This window comes from Peromyscus eremicus, chromosome 9, assembly GCF_949786415.1.
Source record: "Peromyscus eremicus chromosome 9, PerEre_H2_v1, whole genome shotgun sequence".
Taxonomy (NCBI): domain Eukaryota; kingdom Metazoa; phylum Chordata; class Mammalia; order Rodentia; family Cricetidae; genus Peromyscus; species Peromyscus eremicus.
The window spans coordinates 76,410,387-76,425,353 of NC_081425.1; the positions used below are offsets into that span (position 1 = coordinate 76,410,387).

Below are 14,967 nucleotides of genomic sequence, written 5' to 3' on the forward strand. Positions count from 1 at the left end.
CCCTTCCCCTTCCTCCCCCTTCCCCTTTCTGCCCCTTCCCCTTCCTCACCCCTTCCTCTTCCGCAATCCTTCCCCTTTATCCCCCGTCCCCCTTCCCCGTCCCCTCTTCCCCTTCCCTTCCCTTCCCTTCCCTTCCCTTCCCTTTTCCCTTCCCTTTCCTTCACTTTTCCCTTCCCTTTCCTTCCCTTTCCTTCCCTTTTTCCCTTCCCATTTTCCCTTCCCTCTTTCCCTTCCCTTTTTCCCTTCCCTTTTTCCCTTCCCTTTTTCCCTTCCGTTTTCCCTTCCCTTTTTTCCCTTCCTTTTTTTCCCTTCCCTTTTTTCCCTTCCCTTTTTTCCCTTCCTTTTTCTCCCTTCCCTTTTTTCCCTTCCTTTTTTCCTTTCCCTTTTTTCCCTTCCCTTTTTTCCCTTCCCCTTTTTTCCCTTCCCTTTTTTCCCTTCCCTCCCTTTTTCCCTTCCCTCCCTTTTTCCCTTCCCTTTTCCCTTCCTTTTTCCCTTCCCTCCCTTTTTCCCTTCCCCTTTTCCTTCCCTCCCTTTTTCCCTCCCCTTTTTCCCTTCCCTCTCTTTTTCCCTTCCCTTTTCCCCTTCCCTTTTTTCCTTCCCTTTTCCCTTCCCTTTTTCCCTTCCCTTTTTTTCCCTTCGCTTTTTCCCTTCCCTTTTTCCCTTCCCCTTTTCCCTTCCCTTTTTCCCTTCCCTTTTTCCCTTCACTCCCTTTTTCCCTTCCCTCCCTTCCCTTTCCCTTCTCTTTTCCCTTCCCTTTCCCTTCCCTTTCCCTTCCCTTTCCCTTCCCTTTCCCTTCCCTTTCCTTCCCTTCCCTTCCCTGTGTCACAGCACAGACTCCTGGAAAGAAACCTCAGCTTCTGGGCAGTTGAGGAAGAATCAGCAAGGAAGCAAAGGCTGTGCCCCATGACATCAGCAGTCTCTTCTCTGGAATTCTACTGTATCTTGGAGAGCTCTTGGAATACCGTGATGTCACTAGTGTTGTAGCAACACCACGTGAGCTTAGGACATTAGTTCAGTGCTGTAAGTTTCACCTACAGAGATGTGGTCAAGACTGAGGCGTCTAGTTGAGAGAGACAATACACAGCATGGAGAGACCAGAGCAAGGAAGAAGGAAGCAGGCCCTAGGTCTAACTGGAAAACATGGAGAAATCTCTGGTGCTGGGAAAGACACGGTGAGTCCAGTAGGGCTGGGCAGCTTTCTGGATGTGATGGTCTTGAGCTTTCCAGAGCTGGGGCTCAAGAGCTGGGAACTTGTGGGAAGGAAAAGGCCTATCCTGTTCTGGGTTCCTACAGAGCAGACCCAGATCAAGGATCCATGATGGTTAGTTTGACAGATTTAGGAATTGACAAGGCTTTAGCTGCTTTGCTGGGTACCATCTGCTTTCACTCGGAGTGGGGAAGGAGGCACAGAGGAGTTAATGAGATATCTGTACCATAACTGTGTCCCCCCCACCACCCCCTGCCACACACACACTGGAGTCCTGTAGTTGTGTGCCAGTAATAATAGGGAAAGGAGAGTGCTCTGGCAAAGCCTGAGGTTCTCATACTTGACATCACAGCCACTAGCAGGGCAGGATCCCCCAAGTGCTGCTGTCTTTCAAGGGCCCCTGGGGTTTCTGAATTACCAGCCGTTGATGGCACACAGGTCTGTAGTTCAGCCTGAAAGCTGTTAGATTCAGTGGACCTGGACGGATACTCTCCCCATCCTGCCAGCTCTGGGTGTCTTGGATTGTCAGTGAGGATGGCTTTGTGAATCTGATGATCATGTCGTGCCCTGCATGGCTTCCCCGTTAACATGAGAGTCTGAAGCATAGAGTAAGTGAGGCAGGCATCCATACACTACCTGAGTGTGACAGTAGCAATTTTCTCCTGGTTTTTCAAAGCACTTGGCTGAGGGCTCTAAAGCTACAGTGCATTCTCTGTAGCCGTGAATAAGCCTTAGGAGGATGTCTCCTGGGTCACATTGTCTAGGGAGACAGAGGAAACCTGCTGACTTCTGAGACATCCACCTCCCTATAGAGAGATGGGAGAACTGACATCCACAGAGGGGGAGAATCAAGTCTTGTCTTTGAGAAGCTGCTAGAGCAAAGTCTCATCTTCCAGTTAATTCCTGAGCATTCTTCAGTGGGTCAGGTTTGACTGAGATGAGGTGGTGCATAGGGCAGGTACTGTGCTTTGACTTGTAGAATAGGGAATTACTGAGATACTTAACTTTGTCTAAATTGGTTGTCAGTGTGATATAACATCTGAATGGAAATGGTTTACCCCACATCAATCATTTGCTCTTGGTACCACCAAGTACACTTCTGAATCCACAGTCCAGTCTTCTGAAGAATTTGCAATCCAGGCTAAACATGGTGCTAGCTCCTCATTTCAGGACTGCCAGGAAATTCACAAGTGTGAACTGCGGCTCTGGGAATGGTCTAGGGCAAATGAACCCTAATAATATGTCTCCTGTGTCCTTTGCCTGCCCTTCACATGCTCTGATGAGTATTCTTTAAGCTGGCTGTGCCCATTTCCTTCCTAAGGGCATGTGCATTGTCACAGGTGGCTCCAGATCAAGAAATTAGTCTTTGTGTAGCTCTAGGTGAAGCAACATAGCAGTGACACACTACATACTCTCCCATGACTGTGACACATTTGCCCTTACATACTGTGTCTGGCCTGCCTCTAGCCATTCATCTTTCCTCAAACTTGAGTGCAGGAATGGACGATTAATGGGAGTGTTTGCACTGTTTGTCTCAGGGCTCACCTGGAGAACCCCAGTTCTTAGCATCTCCAGCCTGACACGTCACTAGTTGATCACACATTGGCTAATATTGCGTTGGCTGGAATTTATTGGACTGATGATTCAGGGAATTTTTTCTCACTAACTAAGGGACATTTCTCTGTTCTGACAGGACACCCATAAGCTCCCACCACACCTACATACAGTAACAGCCTTGTGGATCCTCCACAATGTGCTTGTTGACATCAGGGGACTGATCTTTCCTCTCCTCCATCCTGACCTTTACTTCTCGTGTTATTTAGCAAACTTTATTTCTCATGTTATTGTTTGGGGATCTCAACAAAGGGCCAGTCATTTCCTGGGATGTGTTTTGAAGTGAGTCTTCATCTTCCCATACATGAAGGAGTGATTATACTCTAATGAAACAGAAAGAAATCTCTGGCTTTGTAAGGAGGAGGTGTTGAAGGTCTTCCCTTGTGTTTCTGGGAAGGCTCCTGGGAATGGCAACATGGTTCTGGTGAAGTGGAGAAGAGCTAGTTAGTGGATAATTGAGGTCTGCTGGAGGTGACCCTAATCATCCCTTCTATGGTGATTCTATTCTATCCTGGAGAGTCCTTGGTAATCTCTATGATGTCACCGTGTTGTGGTAACACCAATGCCTGTGGGTTATTCCTTCAGCTCTCATAGACATGTTGGCAAGACTGAGCAGGCTGCTTGGGAGAGAGAATGGAGAACATGGAGAGACCAAAGAGAGGAAGAAGGAAGCTGGCCTCAGTGTCAAACCTGGAGAAATAGATGGTTCTGTCTAAGGCACAGTGACTCCTGAGCAGAGTTAGAGAAGTGTGCTGGAGGAAGTGAACTTGAACTGAGATTTCTGGTAGTAGAGCTCAGCAGCAGGGTGTTTCTGAGTAACAATGGGCCAATCCAGCTTCTCTGGCTTTCTAAAGAGCAGACCCAGAGTCAAGAGTTTCTGATGGTTAGTTTCTGGAGAGCTATGAACTGTCCAGGCTGCAGCTGGGAATTCTTTCATTACATTCTTAGAGGCAAAGAAGGGCAGGAGGAACAGACTGACTGCTGAGATGTCTCTCTCTGGGTGGGGTGAGGCTGCACTTCATCCCAGTGGATTTCTTCAGTTTCCATGGGAATATGATTCCTATAGGAAGTGAAGAAATTCCCCTGGACACACAGCAGATCTTCAGATGCTTTGGTCCTGGGCACATGTGATCAGGACTTGGTGCTTGCTAAGCTCTAGGGACAACAGGACTTACTTGCATCATATCAGATATGACCTGACACTGTCCTCCAATTCTACTTGGCTGGGCTTGCTTAGGCCTTCCAAGACGAGAGGGCTGCAATAAGGAGGGAGGCACATGATTATCCACAGTGCTTGAGGACAGAGACAGAGCTCAGGGGCCACAGTTTGAGGATAGCTGCCCTGCTGTTCGGGAACTTCACTGGGTTCCTTGCATTTTCTCTTCCTTAGGCTTCATCTTGGGACTCAGCATGGACTCTCCTGGTCCTATGCGATTCAAGAATACAAGTTCATTTGTCTTTGTCTACCTGCAGGGACTACTCGGGAAGCACCATCCCAACTCTCCACCTTCACTGAGCAGGAGCAGGAGCAGGTGCAGGAAATGAAAAAACTAGAGAAACTCACCATTCGTCTACATGATATGGAATGTGAGAGAAATGAGCTGCGTGGAATCCTGGCCAATTACACAAACAAGGATTTGAACAACAGGTAGTCTTTATTCCCAGTTCTCTGCTGGCCATCATGACACCACAGTATCAAGCCCAGGTTTCCTGAGGAATTGGAGGGTGAAACACCATGGTGTCCTGTTGCCTAAACTAAATTTCATGAGTTTTTTTGAAATGCAGAACTTGGAGCCTGGGTAGGAGTGAGATGTGGACACAGGCTTGTCTGCTTCCTCCAAATGAAAAGCAGAGCCTATAGCTTGAATCACAGTCTGGGGATAGGGACAGTAGTGTGTGAGCTCTCATCATGCATTTCAAGAGGTCTTGACAGGTGTGACTCTTGGGTGATGCTAGGTGCAGTGAGTTTGTGGTGAGTCTTTGTGCTTGACCAGCAGATGACTGTGTGCTGAAAGCTCCTGGCAGCAGCTGGAGGGGCCTGGTCCACTCATCCGTCTCAGGGTGTGACTGTGAGGCCTGAAGCTAATCACAGCTCCCCTCTGGTCTTCTTATACTTTGTGACAATGCCACATGCCAATATTTCTTGGGCATCCTGATTTCATGTGGTGTGTGTGTGTGTGTGTGTGTGTGTGTGTGTGTGTGTGTGTGTTCCTGAGAGTCTGAGGGCATGGTCTGAGGATTTAACGAAGCTTTCAGATAATGGCACTGCTGAGGCCAGGGAACCCCACTTTGAGCTCTGTGCTCACCTTGGTAGAACATTCGAATCACATGTGAAGTTTACAAAACCATCCTGAAGTTGGGGCTCCCTCCTGGAAATACTGATTGTGTGCTCTGGTCCTCTGTGTAGCAGTAGACACCCAGAAATGAGAATTCCTGTTCTGAAGACAGGAGAATGTCCCCATAGGTTTCTGGTGAGCCCACATATGTGACACAGACGCATGGGAACTTCTTAGAGCGCTTATCTATAGCTCCAAGCCTACTGTGGGTGCTCATGCATCATTGGATTCCTCCCCTTAGACCTCCTGGCTGTTCTGTCCTGGGGACAGGATAGGATGTTTAATAAGCACCAGGAGGTCCCACTGTTTAAGTGGCAAGCTTTGGCATCCACTGGACTGGGGTAGTTCATGGCACAGCTTCTTTCATGTATTCTTTTTGGCCTGTGTTCATGGGTTTTTTCCCTCCTGGGTCCATGCCCTACCACAGGCTAAATTTTGAACTCGAGATGCTTGAAATGGAACACAAGCAGGTGATGTCAGCTCTCCAGAAATTGCCCATGGAGATTAGTGATGCCTTGGACAAGTGCAAGGGGCTGATTGAGGAGACTGAATACTTTAGGTAAGTGCCTACTAGCTTGGGAGGGACTGTTTCTGCCTTTCTTGGTCCTTGACTCAAAGTGAAGGCTCTGGTTCTAGCCTGTGTGCCTCTTAGCCAGCATCCTCCTTTGTGACCCTTGGATTTGGGCCTCTTCGACTCAGTTTTGCTAAGTGTGGAAAAACACTGAGGCCCTCCCATCATTGTCCAGGAGTGGGAGCCCTTAGATAGGAATATCCTTTGCATCATGAAGGGGATGTCCTGAAGCCCAGGCCCTCCAGGGCTCTGGTTGGAGCTTCACAGATCTGGTTTGCCTGGGATCTGTAGAGAGAATTTATTCTGGTTGGGACTTCTGCCCTCCTTCAGAGAGTGTTTGCCCTCTACCTGCTGATGCTTTCCCAAGACCATGAACAGTTAAGCACAGGTGTGGGATGTACCCTGTTATCAGAGGCACAGGATCCCTTTTGGTACCAGGATTTTCAGAAGTAATTTGAATCTCTCGGGAATTTGGTTTTTCTCTGGATTTGGCCTGCATTTGAGTGATGCTGGCTTGGCTACTGAGAGCTCCATTCTTGGGCTGTCTGGGGGCCTGTGACTTTTCAGGGTTAGTGGCATTAGAAGTAGAGATGGCAAATGCAGCCTCTCTGAGGTTCACCATTTCTTTCTTTGGTGGTTCAGTTACCTCCATGGCCGGTTCCTACGAGAGTGCAATCCCCTAAAGAAGAGTGTACGTGTGTTGAGGATCCAGAACATACAGCTGTGGAAAGAGCAGATTGAACTGCAAAAGACTTGTGAGGAGGTGAAGAAGCTCTTGAAGGAGGCCCATGAGAAGATCTGTGACCCCTATGCTGAGCAGCAGCAGGTAGGCTGAGGCACTAGGGGCAAGCTGCCCAACTGTCCAACCATAGTCATAGAGACACCCATGTAACCATCCACCACCCATGCAGACTCCTACTTACATACCATACAATTGTTCATTTCTGTGATCATTCACAAGTCTCTCTGTAGAGTTAGCCTCTTTCAAGATACTGGATGATTGGCAAACAAACCCTCCTGCTCTGCTAGAAGCTGCAGTACATTCAGAGAGATGGGTCAGTCAGCTCTAACACACCTACATGTTATTATGTTACCAGTCTGCTATACAGAGAGCTACTTGGAGAATATCACAGAGCTCTCATTGATTAGGTCAGTGGCCTGTGGCTCATTTGCTTTGCAGATGTCATGTGAGATCACAGGTAGGAAACAGCTTGTAAGAATTAGAGCCCAGGGCCAGTGCAAAGTGAGTAGTTCTCATTTTGGGGTCAATTTAGGGGTGGCATGTGGTCTTCTCCTTTCTTCCTACATGGCAATGTGCTCTCTTCCCTTAGCTTAACTCTTGGTTCATACTGTCAGAGGCCTGAGTATCAGCTTGTCCGCCTGTTTTCTGTGGGTGGTGCTGGACAGTTCTCCCCTCCTGGAGTTTCCAGTCTGGAGCTCACTGAATGACCATATATGTGGGAGGACTTTGACAGCCTGAGGGTTGGAGTGACTGATTTGAGGCTTCAAGAGAACATTTTCTCCAATCACTTCAACATAGTTTGACTAAGCTGTGTGCTCTCCTCTAGGCATTTTTAGTTCCCAAGTGACGGATAGCTGTGTTGTAAGTCTCTGCTGAAACATGTGATGTGCATAGTCTAAATTCAATTGTTCACTCAATACGATGTACCCTTCCTTGTTTTCTGCTCACGTTTGATTTCTGTGGTCGGTGTGTGATCTATGCAGGCATGTGTAAATGTGTGCATATGTGTGTGTTCAGAGGCTACATAATGAAATCCTATGTTGTCATCTGTTGCTCACTCCCTTGTTCCCTTGAGCCCAGGTCATTCAATGAACCTAAAAATTTTTGTTTGGGCCATTCTGGCTGGCCAGCACTCTGTCTCCTTTCTTCCCCATGGGAACCTTTTGTCTTGTCTCATGTAATTGTAGTAAGTTTAAATTGCTTTCTGTTGTGTTTATATACTTTTATTGCTTTGGTATACATGTGTTTTTTAATAAATAACAAAAATCAAACACTACGGCTATTTAAAAAATAAAATTAGACTTCTTCCTTTTCACTACACAAAGCTAACACAACAGGAAGTGTCTGATTTGTCTCATTGGCTTCACAACACGGAATCCCACAGTGCATCTCTTTGCTGACATTGTGTTGCTGACTATGTCATGTGCATGGCTGTGTCTTAGAACAGATTCCCTCTCATAGCTGTGTGGAGTGTTGTGTTCCTGAAAAGCACTGCAGGTGATGTCACTGGCCTCCTTCTCACTGACATTGGGGTGAATTCATATCATATGCACTGTCATCTGTTGACAACCTCCTGGGTGTTGACCATGGGTCACTCTCTTTCACTTGAGCTATCCAGGTCTTCTTGGAGGAGCTAGGGTAAGTTTAGTGAAGAGATTATGATGAATTAACTTGCAACCTGTTGGATCAATGAGTCTTGGGATGTATAAAGTTCATGGAAGGAAAAGAGTGCAGGGCAGGGTAGCAGAGGCTGGCTGAGTCTAAGAGCCTTGTACACAGCAGGGAAGACCCATGACCTTCCCCAGAGCAGAAAAGCTGCTACAAGGCAGCAGTCCTCTCTTGGACATATGTTCAGGAATGTGTGTGTGTGTGTGTGTGTGTGTGTGTGTGTGTGTGTGTGTATCTGTGTTTGCATTTCTGTCCAACTGTGAGGGTGAACCTCTGTGTGTGTGTGAATTCTGGCTGTTCTTTCTACAGTAGTGTTCTTTATGTTCGTGTTTATGACCTTGTGTGGGTTAATGGGTGTTTCTGTGCCCATGTTTTCTGTATGTGTAGGGGTAAGTGCTTGTGTGTGTTGGGAGTATGGGTGCTTATGAGTGCAAGTATGTGCTTCTGTGTGTGAATGTGTAAACTTGTGTGTGTGTGTGTGTGTGTGTGTGTGTGTGTATTTCTCCAAACTTATTCATGAAACATCTTTAATGATGATGGAGACCCAACATTATTGAGAATGTACTGTGCCCACACACTTGGCATCTATCAAATTCTGTATTCTTTTGCTCATCTTTCTACATGTCCACCTAGCTCTCTAGAATGAAAGGATAGAAAAACTGCTGTAATTCAGTGGTTTTCAGTATATGTAGAGTCAAAAACTTTTATCTGCAAGGAAATCCTTGGAGCAAACCAAAGGAACTTGGTACAGGAAATTGAGGCCATTGTGTCTTTGAGGCAGGATTGGCTGGCTGAGAGTTTGTGTCCCTTCTCTGCCCGGGGTGAATGGTGACTGCATACTCAATGGTCTGTGGCTTACTTTGTCTTCTCTGTTCCCTGTCTTGTCCTCATCCACATTGCCTGCTACCACTTTCTTTCCACTTTTGCCTAACCTTGGCTCAGTTTACCTTGGCTGTGGAGCTTGGACTGGATGTTATTGGTTGAGAGAGTCTGACTTGCAGTGTGCATCTTTCTGCATCCAAGTCCAGCAGAAGTCCCCTAGCCATGCTGAAGTGTGAGAAGGGGGCTGTCTCAGCACACCCAACGTAGGCTCATGATGGTCCGAAGCACTCACCATGTGCTGTGCCTGCAGCACTCAGTAACTGCTTTTCTTCAGAGTTCTTCATTCTGAGTTAAAATCTGCCTCATGAGGGCTGGGAGAAATGAGGACCCTCAGACATTGCTGGTCATATAAAATGATATAGCGCAGTGAGAAGCCACAAACAATTCTTCAGAAGGTTGAACTGCAATCCCCAGGTGATACAGTGATCCAGATCATGAAGTAGATGTCCCTAGAGAAGCTAGAGGGCAGCAGAGTTTTAGCAGCGTTCCTCAGAGTAGCCTCTAGTAGAAACTATCTAGATGTCCATTATTGGAAGAGTGTAGTACAGTGTGGTTGAGCGCTTCCATGGAATATCATTTGACTCTGATTTAGTCAGCCTTTTGTTACTCATAAAAACTTCTGAAATGATCACCTTACAGGGAGGAACTGTTCCTTTTGCATCCTGGTTGTGGAGATTTTCTAGTTTCCTGAGCTCATTGCTTTGGGTCTGAAGTGAGGCAGCCTGTGGTAAAGGGAGCTTCTCTTGGAGGAATTTGCTCACCTTGAGGGCAACTGGGAAGCACTGAACAAGACCAGTGGTCTGGTCCACCACCATGCAGTGCTCCTGTGCTTGGGTTAATTCCTATACTGTACAGCTTGGGGAACTTCCTAAGCAGTGTTGGCTAATGGGCCAGGACCCCGGAGGTCTACCTGCCTGTGCATTAGGTTACAGGACAGGCAATTCAGTGTCTGAACTGCCTATCTCTCATACTCACTGTGTTTGTTTCTCATTCAACAAAAGTTTATCCTCTTCTCAATAGTATTTCTGGTGATTGCTCTTTATATTAGCATTAGCTGGGAAAATGGACATGTTAGTTCATTACAGTGTGCTTGTATGTGTGCATACATGTACTTGTGTGCTTTCATAACTTTATGTGTGTCCATGTGAGTGAGCAAAAGTCCACTGAGAACACAATCTTCTAATGCACAGGAGCAGGAAAACCTGGAGGAAAGACTGAAGGACCTGCTGAAGCAGAAGGAGCTGGTCACCCAGCAAAGGGACTTGGCAGAAAAGCTGCAACATCACTTCAGTGTCTCTGAGATGAGGTGGGAGCCCAGGCTGGGAGGAGCGGTTAGAATGATGTAGGTCACCTGTCCCTGGATCTCTATCCTTTTGGGATTCTCTCCATATGGATGGCTCTCAGCCACAGCCACGGAAAGACCACCTCAGGGTATTGTGCTAGCCCAGTTCACAAGAACTTCTCCAGGAAACACTATGTTTGATCTTTAATGTTTCTGGGGAATGTGTACCCCTTATTCCCTCCTGAGCTCTCTGGTATCTTCTCAGTGTCCCCTGTGTCGCCACATAAATCTCGCTATGGTAGTCCTCAGTCTAGCAGGAGGCGGCATACTTCTGGAGGACAGGGTGTGTTCCTGTCACTTTATTTTCCTTTTAGAACATCACCTTTACAGAAAAGTTCCTATTTTGGACAGATCTGCATGCAGCACACTCTTGCTGATTACAGGCTCTCTGCACTGTGCATCTGTCTCCTGTGAAAAGATTTTACTGGACATAAGATTATTTAGGGGTTGAGGTGTTGAACTCAGGCAAGTTTCTGTGCTGTAGGAATAATCAGAACCTTCACTGCTTTTATTTTGTAGGCTTCTAGAGGGTCTACATTCAGTTTCCCAGGTTGCTTACTCACCTGATATCTAATCAGGGCCATGCACATCTGCCCTGACCTGTTTGTCAGACACTGTTATTTTTTCTCACAACAATGTATCTAGAGAACTGGAAAAACATGCTGAATTTCTTGCCCAGCACAGTGTAGTTCTCAGTTCATTTTCTAGTAGATTTTAGCTGAGAATAAAACCAGACCCAGGTATAAGCTGACATTTCTCTGCTAGGAAATGCAGGGAATGACCTCAGCTGAAAGATCATGCTGGACGGTCCAGCTGACTAGAGCTGGTTCAGGCTCAAGTGCTGAGATAACAGGTCCCCACCAGGCCTGTCCCTAACTGCCTTCCTCCTCTAGGTCAGAAAATCTGCACCACAAGCTGGAACATGTCACAGCCCAGGATGAGAGCCTCCTGCAGACAGAGCTGCTGCAGCAGGAGCAGGAAGTATCTCAGGCAAGTTGGCCACCACTGCATTCCAACCCCTGCAACCATGGCATTCATGGGGACTGGGGGCTCTTGACATTGGCTTCCAGTGTGAATAGACCCTGATTTTGTCTAGCCTGTGGCCCAGGCAGGCTGCTTCTGGGACTGATTGCCTTTCCTTCTCTCACAGCAGCTATGAGAGAACTGAGGAGGCCAAAGAAGGCACAGACATCATGAACCCATGGTGTTCTCCACCCTTGGACTGAAGCCTCCTCAGAAGAAGACATCCTATGAGATTCCAAGGAAGCATGGCTATACTTGCTTTGAAAATGCTTTTTACAATTGTGACTGCCTTCCTACCATGTTTCCAAGGCCAGCCACAGGCTGTTAGTCTGTGCTTCAAAGTCTGTTGCATGATTAACCTAATCTTATTATTTTAATTAAGCAAGCTGCTTAGCTTAACTTTTTTTGTTTGATTGTTTTGTTTGGGTTTTGTTTGGCTTGGGTTTTTTGGTTTTCTTTGTTATGGTTTGAGGTTTTGAATTCATTTGTTCTTTCTTTTGTTCTTGTTGTTTGGTATTTTGATAAGGCTGTTTACTGTTTATATTGTGCTCCTTTTAAGGCACTATTGAGTAAAATGACTGTATTTTTTTTGTAAATAAAAATGTGATTTCCCATTCTGAACTCTTAAGACTGATTTCTCTGGTCAGTATTGCTCTGGGCTCAAAGTTTATCTAGCTGTGTCCCAGCCAAACTGCTTTAGGTATGATAGCCTTTCCTACACTGACAGTAGCTCTTGAGGGACAACTGAGGAAGCCATAGAAGCCGCAGTCAGCTTGATCGTGCAACATTCTCCACCCTAGGGTCAAGGCCCCCTCAGAGGAAGACACCCCTTTCAGCTGTGATCTCACCAGTGAGACAGACACCAGCTGACCTCCAGGTGGTCCAGCCCCATCACATGCATGGTCTGTTGACTCAGTACTCCTGAAGAAATGAAAGCATCATGAATGAGCTTGAGACACAGAAAACCTGAGAGAAGAGTTACTGCGAACCCTGACATTCAACAGAATGTGTTCCTTGTGAAGGATCCAATAATGTGAAGGGTAGAGATGTTGGTGAGCAAGACTTTTTCTGTCAGTTTAATGTCCATGATTTGGCAAGCTCACTGAGTCCTTAGCCCTCCTCATGTGGTGGGAAATCCATCACGGAAGACTATCTTGATGTCAAGTTGTTCTAAACACACAGTTTCCAACTCTTCACTCTTAATATCAATTTCTAGGTCATGTGTGATCTTTCACTCTTATAGCTCCAGAACCATCTGTAACTTCAGAACTTCAGTGTGCCCAGCTTGGCTTACATAGTGATTTCCCAGCCAAGCCAGGGATACACAGGGCTTTGGATGTGGATGGTATTTCCAACTCTGTGTATACCCATTGCATGATAGAAAAAGTATCCATACTGTTCTTTCTGGACATAACTTTAGCTATCCCTAAACTATAGTATTCTGTATACACATTTTATGAAATGATCCTGTGAACCCTATTAATGAGAAACACACCAGTACTGCTCTAATGCCTCTCAGGAAATCCAAACATTTACTAAGGTAGTATGCAAAAACTCCAAGTCCTGCTTGCCATCCGGGCCATGGTGATGTCCCTGCCTGGGCATCCAAGGACCATATTTTGTCCATGGCCCTGACACAGCTCTGAGCCTCTGTGTTGATATCTGTGACTCCTGTTACCACTGAGGGCTCTGCAGCCACCTTCAGTCTGGGCACCACCTGTGACTATGGTACTGTCAAAGGATATGATCCCACAGGGGCAGTGTGCGTGTTTTAGAGGACTGTGCTGCCACACAGGACCATAGTGACATCTGTGCCAGGAAGCTTGCAAGGGCCACATCTGAGTCCTTGTCTCTGCTGAAACCAGGTCTGCATTGATGTCCCAGGCTCCTAATGCCATCAATGACATTGCAAATTCCTGGAATCTTGGCAGCCACATGGTCATATCTGGGGCCTGCTGATCAGTCCATGCTGTTCTGAGTGACCTGCATTGCCAACCAGGGCTATGGAGACATGCAGACTCAGGATGCAGCCTAGGATCATGTCTAGGTCCATGTTGCAAATGCAACCTGGTTCTATGTTCATTTCCATGGCCTGTGTTGTCAACTAAGAGATACACAGAAGTAGTTAGTGTGTGAGTAGCCACTTAAGATCATGTTAATGTTCTAGGGCTGTACTTCTTCCAGGGCCATACAGCTCTCAGTGGCCTGTGCTGCCACCAGGGGCCATGGTGGCCTCTAGGCCTAGACTGCTGCTAAGGGCCATGTCTGGAACCTGTACCCTGCCACAGCTTCAGTTTATGTTGGTGTCTTTGGCTCCTGTTGCCATTGAAGACAGGATAGGGATTCAAAAATTTAACCCTACCCCTCACAGGCTGCAGCACTAGAGAGAACTGGATCTGCCCCTCATCAATGGCAGCACTTGGAGAGTGGGTCCTGCACCTGGACTGAGCAGCATGTAGAGCTGTCCTTGTTAGCGGTGGTGCAGGAGAGCTGGCCCTGAGGGTGTGAGAGCAGAAGAGCTGACTCTGCTCGCCTTCTTCTGACCTGTGTTGACAAGGGTGAGGGAAAGATGCCTGCCCCACCTGAGTACATGCTATCTGAATCTGGTGGGAGAGTTGGCCTCTGGGGCCTGAGAACAGAAGAGCTTGGTCTGTCCCTGACCATCTGCAACAATTGGGAAAATTGGCCCAGCATCTTACCAGTTCAAACAGCAGAGCTGGTTCTTGTGGTCTGAGTGTGCGTGACCCAGATGTGAGGGCATAAAAGGAGGAGAATTGGGCTCTGTTCCTTCTGCCTGCTGCATTTGGTGAATTAGCTGGGGTAGAGTTGGAGAGCTTGCTCAGGTGGTGAAGATGAGGGAAAGCGGTGTGCTCACTAACCCAGCTACCACCCAGGTTCAGAACAAGGGCTACAAGTCATCCCACCCTAACACCCTCTTCATCTACGAACTGCAGGAGCGTGTGAAAAGCCCAGATCTGCAGATCAGAGCTGCAGGATCTCCATGACACAGACATCAATTCTATAAAAGAGGAGTCCCAGTGAGGGTGGATTATTGACAGTGTAGGAGAAGTCAGAGGCCAGAACACTTACAAGAAAAGATGTATAGACTAAAAGATGTACTGTGTGACTCACTGGATCACACTACATATTCCTCAGCAAGATTGTTGTTTGTTTTCTTTTGGTTTTGGATTTTGCATTTTTCTTTATATTATTTTATTTTAGATTGGAGATACCAAGGGCACAGCACAGATGCAAGGGAACAGGTAGTTGGAAGAGTGGGATTGAGATGCATAATGTGAAACCAAGAGAGAATCAATAAAACATTAAAAAATAACAAATTAAAAAACCAGAGCTATCTGCCTCTGATTTTCTTGAAATATAGCTTGTGTGATAACCAAATAATAGACATATTGAATACAAAGATAAGTGATCTTTATTTTTTTTTTGCTGCTGTATGCCTTAATGATGCATTACTGCAATCTTTTTTTAAGATTTCTTTGTTTTATTTACATGTATTGGCCTTATGCCTGCTGAAGGGCTGTACTCTACATGCATGCAATTCCACCAGAGACCAGAAGAGGG

General features: G+C 46.6%; 2 protein-coding genes across 3 annotated transcripts; both read left to right on the forward strand.

Annotated features, from left to right (window-relative positions):
• The first annotated feature begins 976 nt into the window (after positions 1 to 976).
• Positions 977 to 6,631, forward strand: LOC131919520 (uncharacterized). Of its 2 annotated transcripts, none has more exons than XM_059273783.1 (4): positions 977 to 1,172; positions 4,295 to 4,469; positions 5,585 to 5,716; positions 6,371 to 6,631. In XM_059273783.1, the coding sequence occupies exons 1-4, from the start codon at positions 1,040 to 1,042 to the stop codon at positions 6,561 to 6,563; spliced, it is 633 nt and encodes a 210-aa protein (XP_059129766.1). In that variant the 5' UTR covers positions 977 to 1,039; the 3' UTR covers positions 6,564 to 6,631. The 2 variants fall into 2 exon arrangements, with proteins under 2 accessions (XP_059129766.1, XP_059129767.1); XM_059273784.1 differs by lacking the exon at positions 977 to 1,172 and adding an exon at positions 3,415 to 3,559 and having other exon boundaries at positions 6,371 to 6,624.
• A 1,921-nt stretch (positions 6,632 to 8,552) lies between these two features.
• Positions 8,553 to 11,759, forward strand: LOC131919055 (disks large homolog 5-like). The gene is made up of 4 exons (XM_059273113.1): positions 8,553 to 8,572; positions 10,174 to 10,326; positions 11,256 to 11,347; positions 11,511 to 11,759. Coding segments are annotated over exons 1-4 (267 nt in total). The 3' UTR covers positions 11,513 to 11,759.
• Positions 11,760 to 14,967: the final 3,208 nt, after the last annotated feature.

Bases quoted from the DNA above. Each gene is read 5' to 3' on its own strand.
- LOC131919520 (XM_059273783.1), top strand. From the start codon at position 1,040: ATGTGGTCAAGACTGAGGCGTCTAGTTGAGAGAGACAATACACAGCAT. The intron at 1,173-4,294 runs GTGAGTCCAGTA...GTCTACCTGCAG, and splicing joins CTGGTGCTGGGAAAGACACG to GGACTACTCGGGAAGCACCA. The intron at 5,717-6,370 runs GTAAGTGCCTAC...TTGGTGGTTCAG, and splicing joins GAGGAGACTGAATACTTTAG to TTACCTCCATGGCCGGTTCC.
- LOC131919055 (XM_059273113.1), top strand. From the start codon at position 8,553: ATGGGTGCTTATGAGTGCAA. The intron at 8,573-10,173 runs GTATGTGCTTCT...CATGTGAGTGAG, and splicing joins ATGGGTGCTTATGAGTGCAA to CAAAAGTCCACTGAGAACAC. The intron at 10,327-11,255 runs GTGGGAGCCCAG...TTCCTCCTCTAG, and splicing joins TTCAGTGTCTCTGAGATGAG to GTCAGAAAATCTGCACCACA.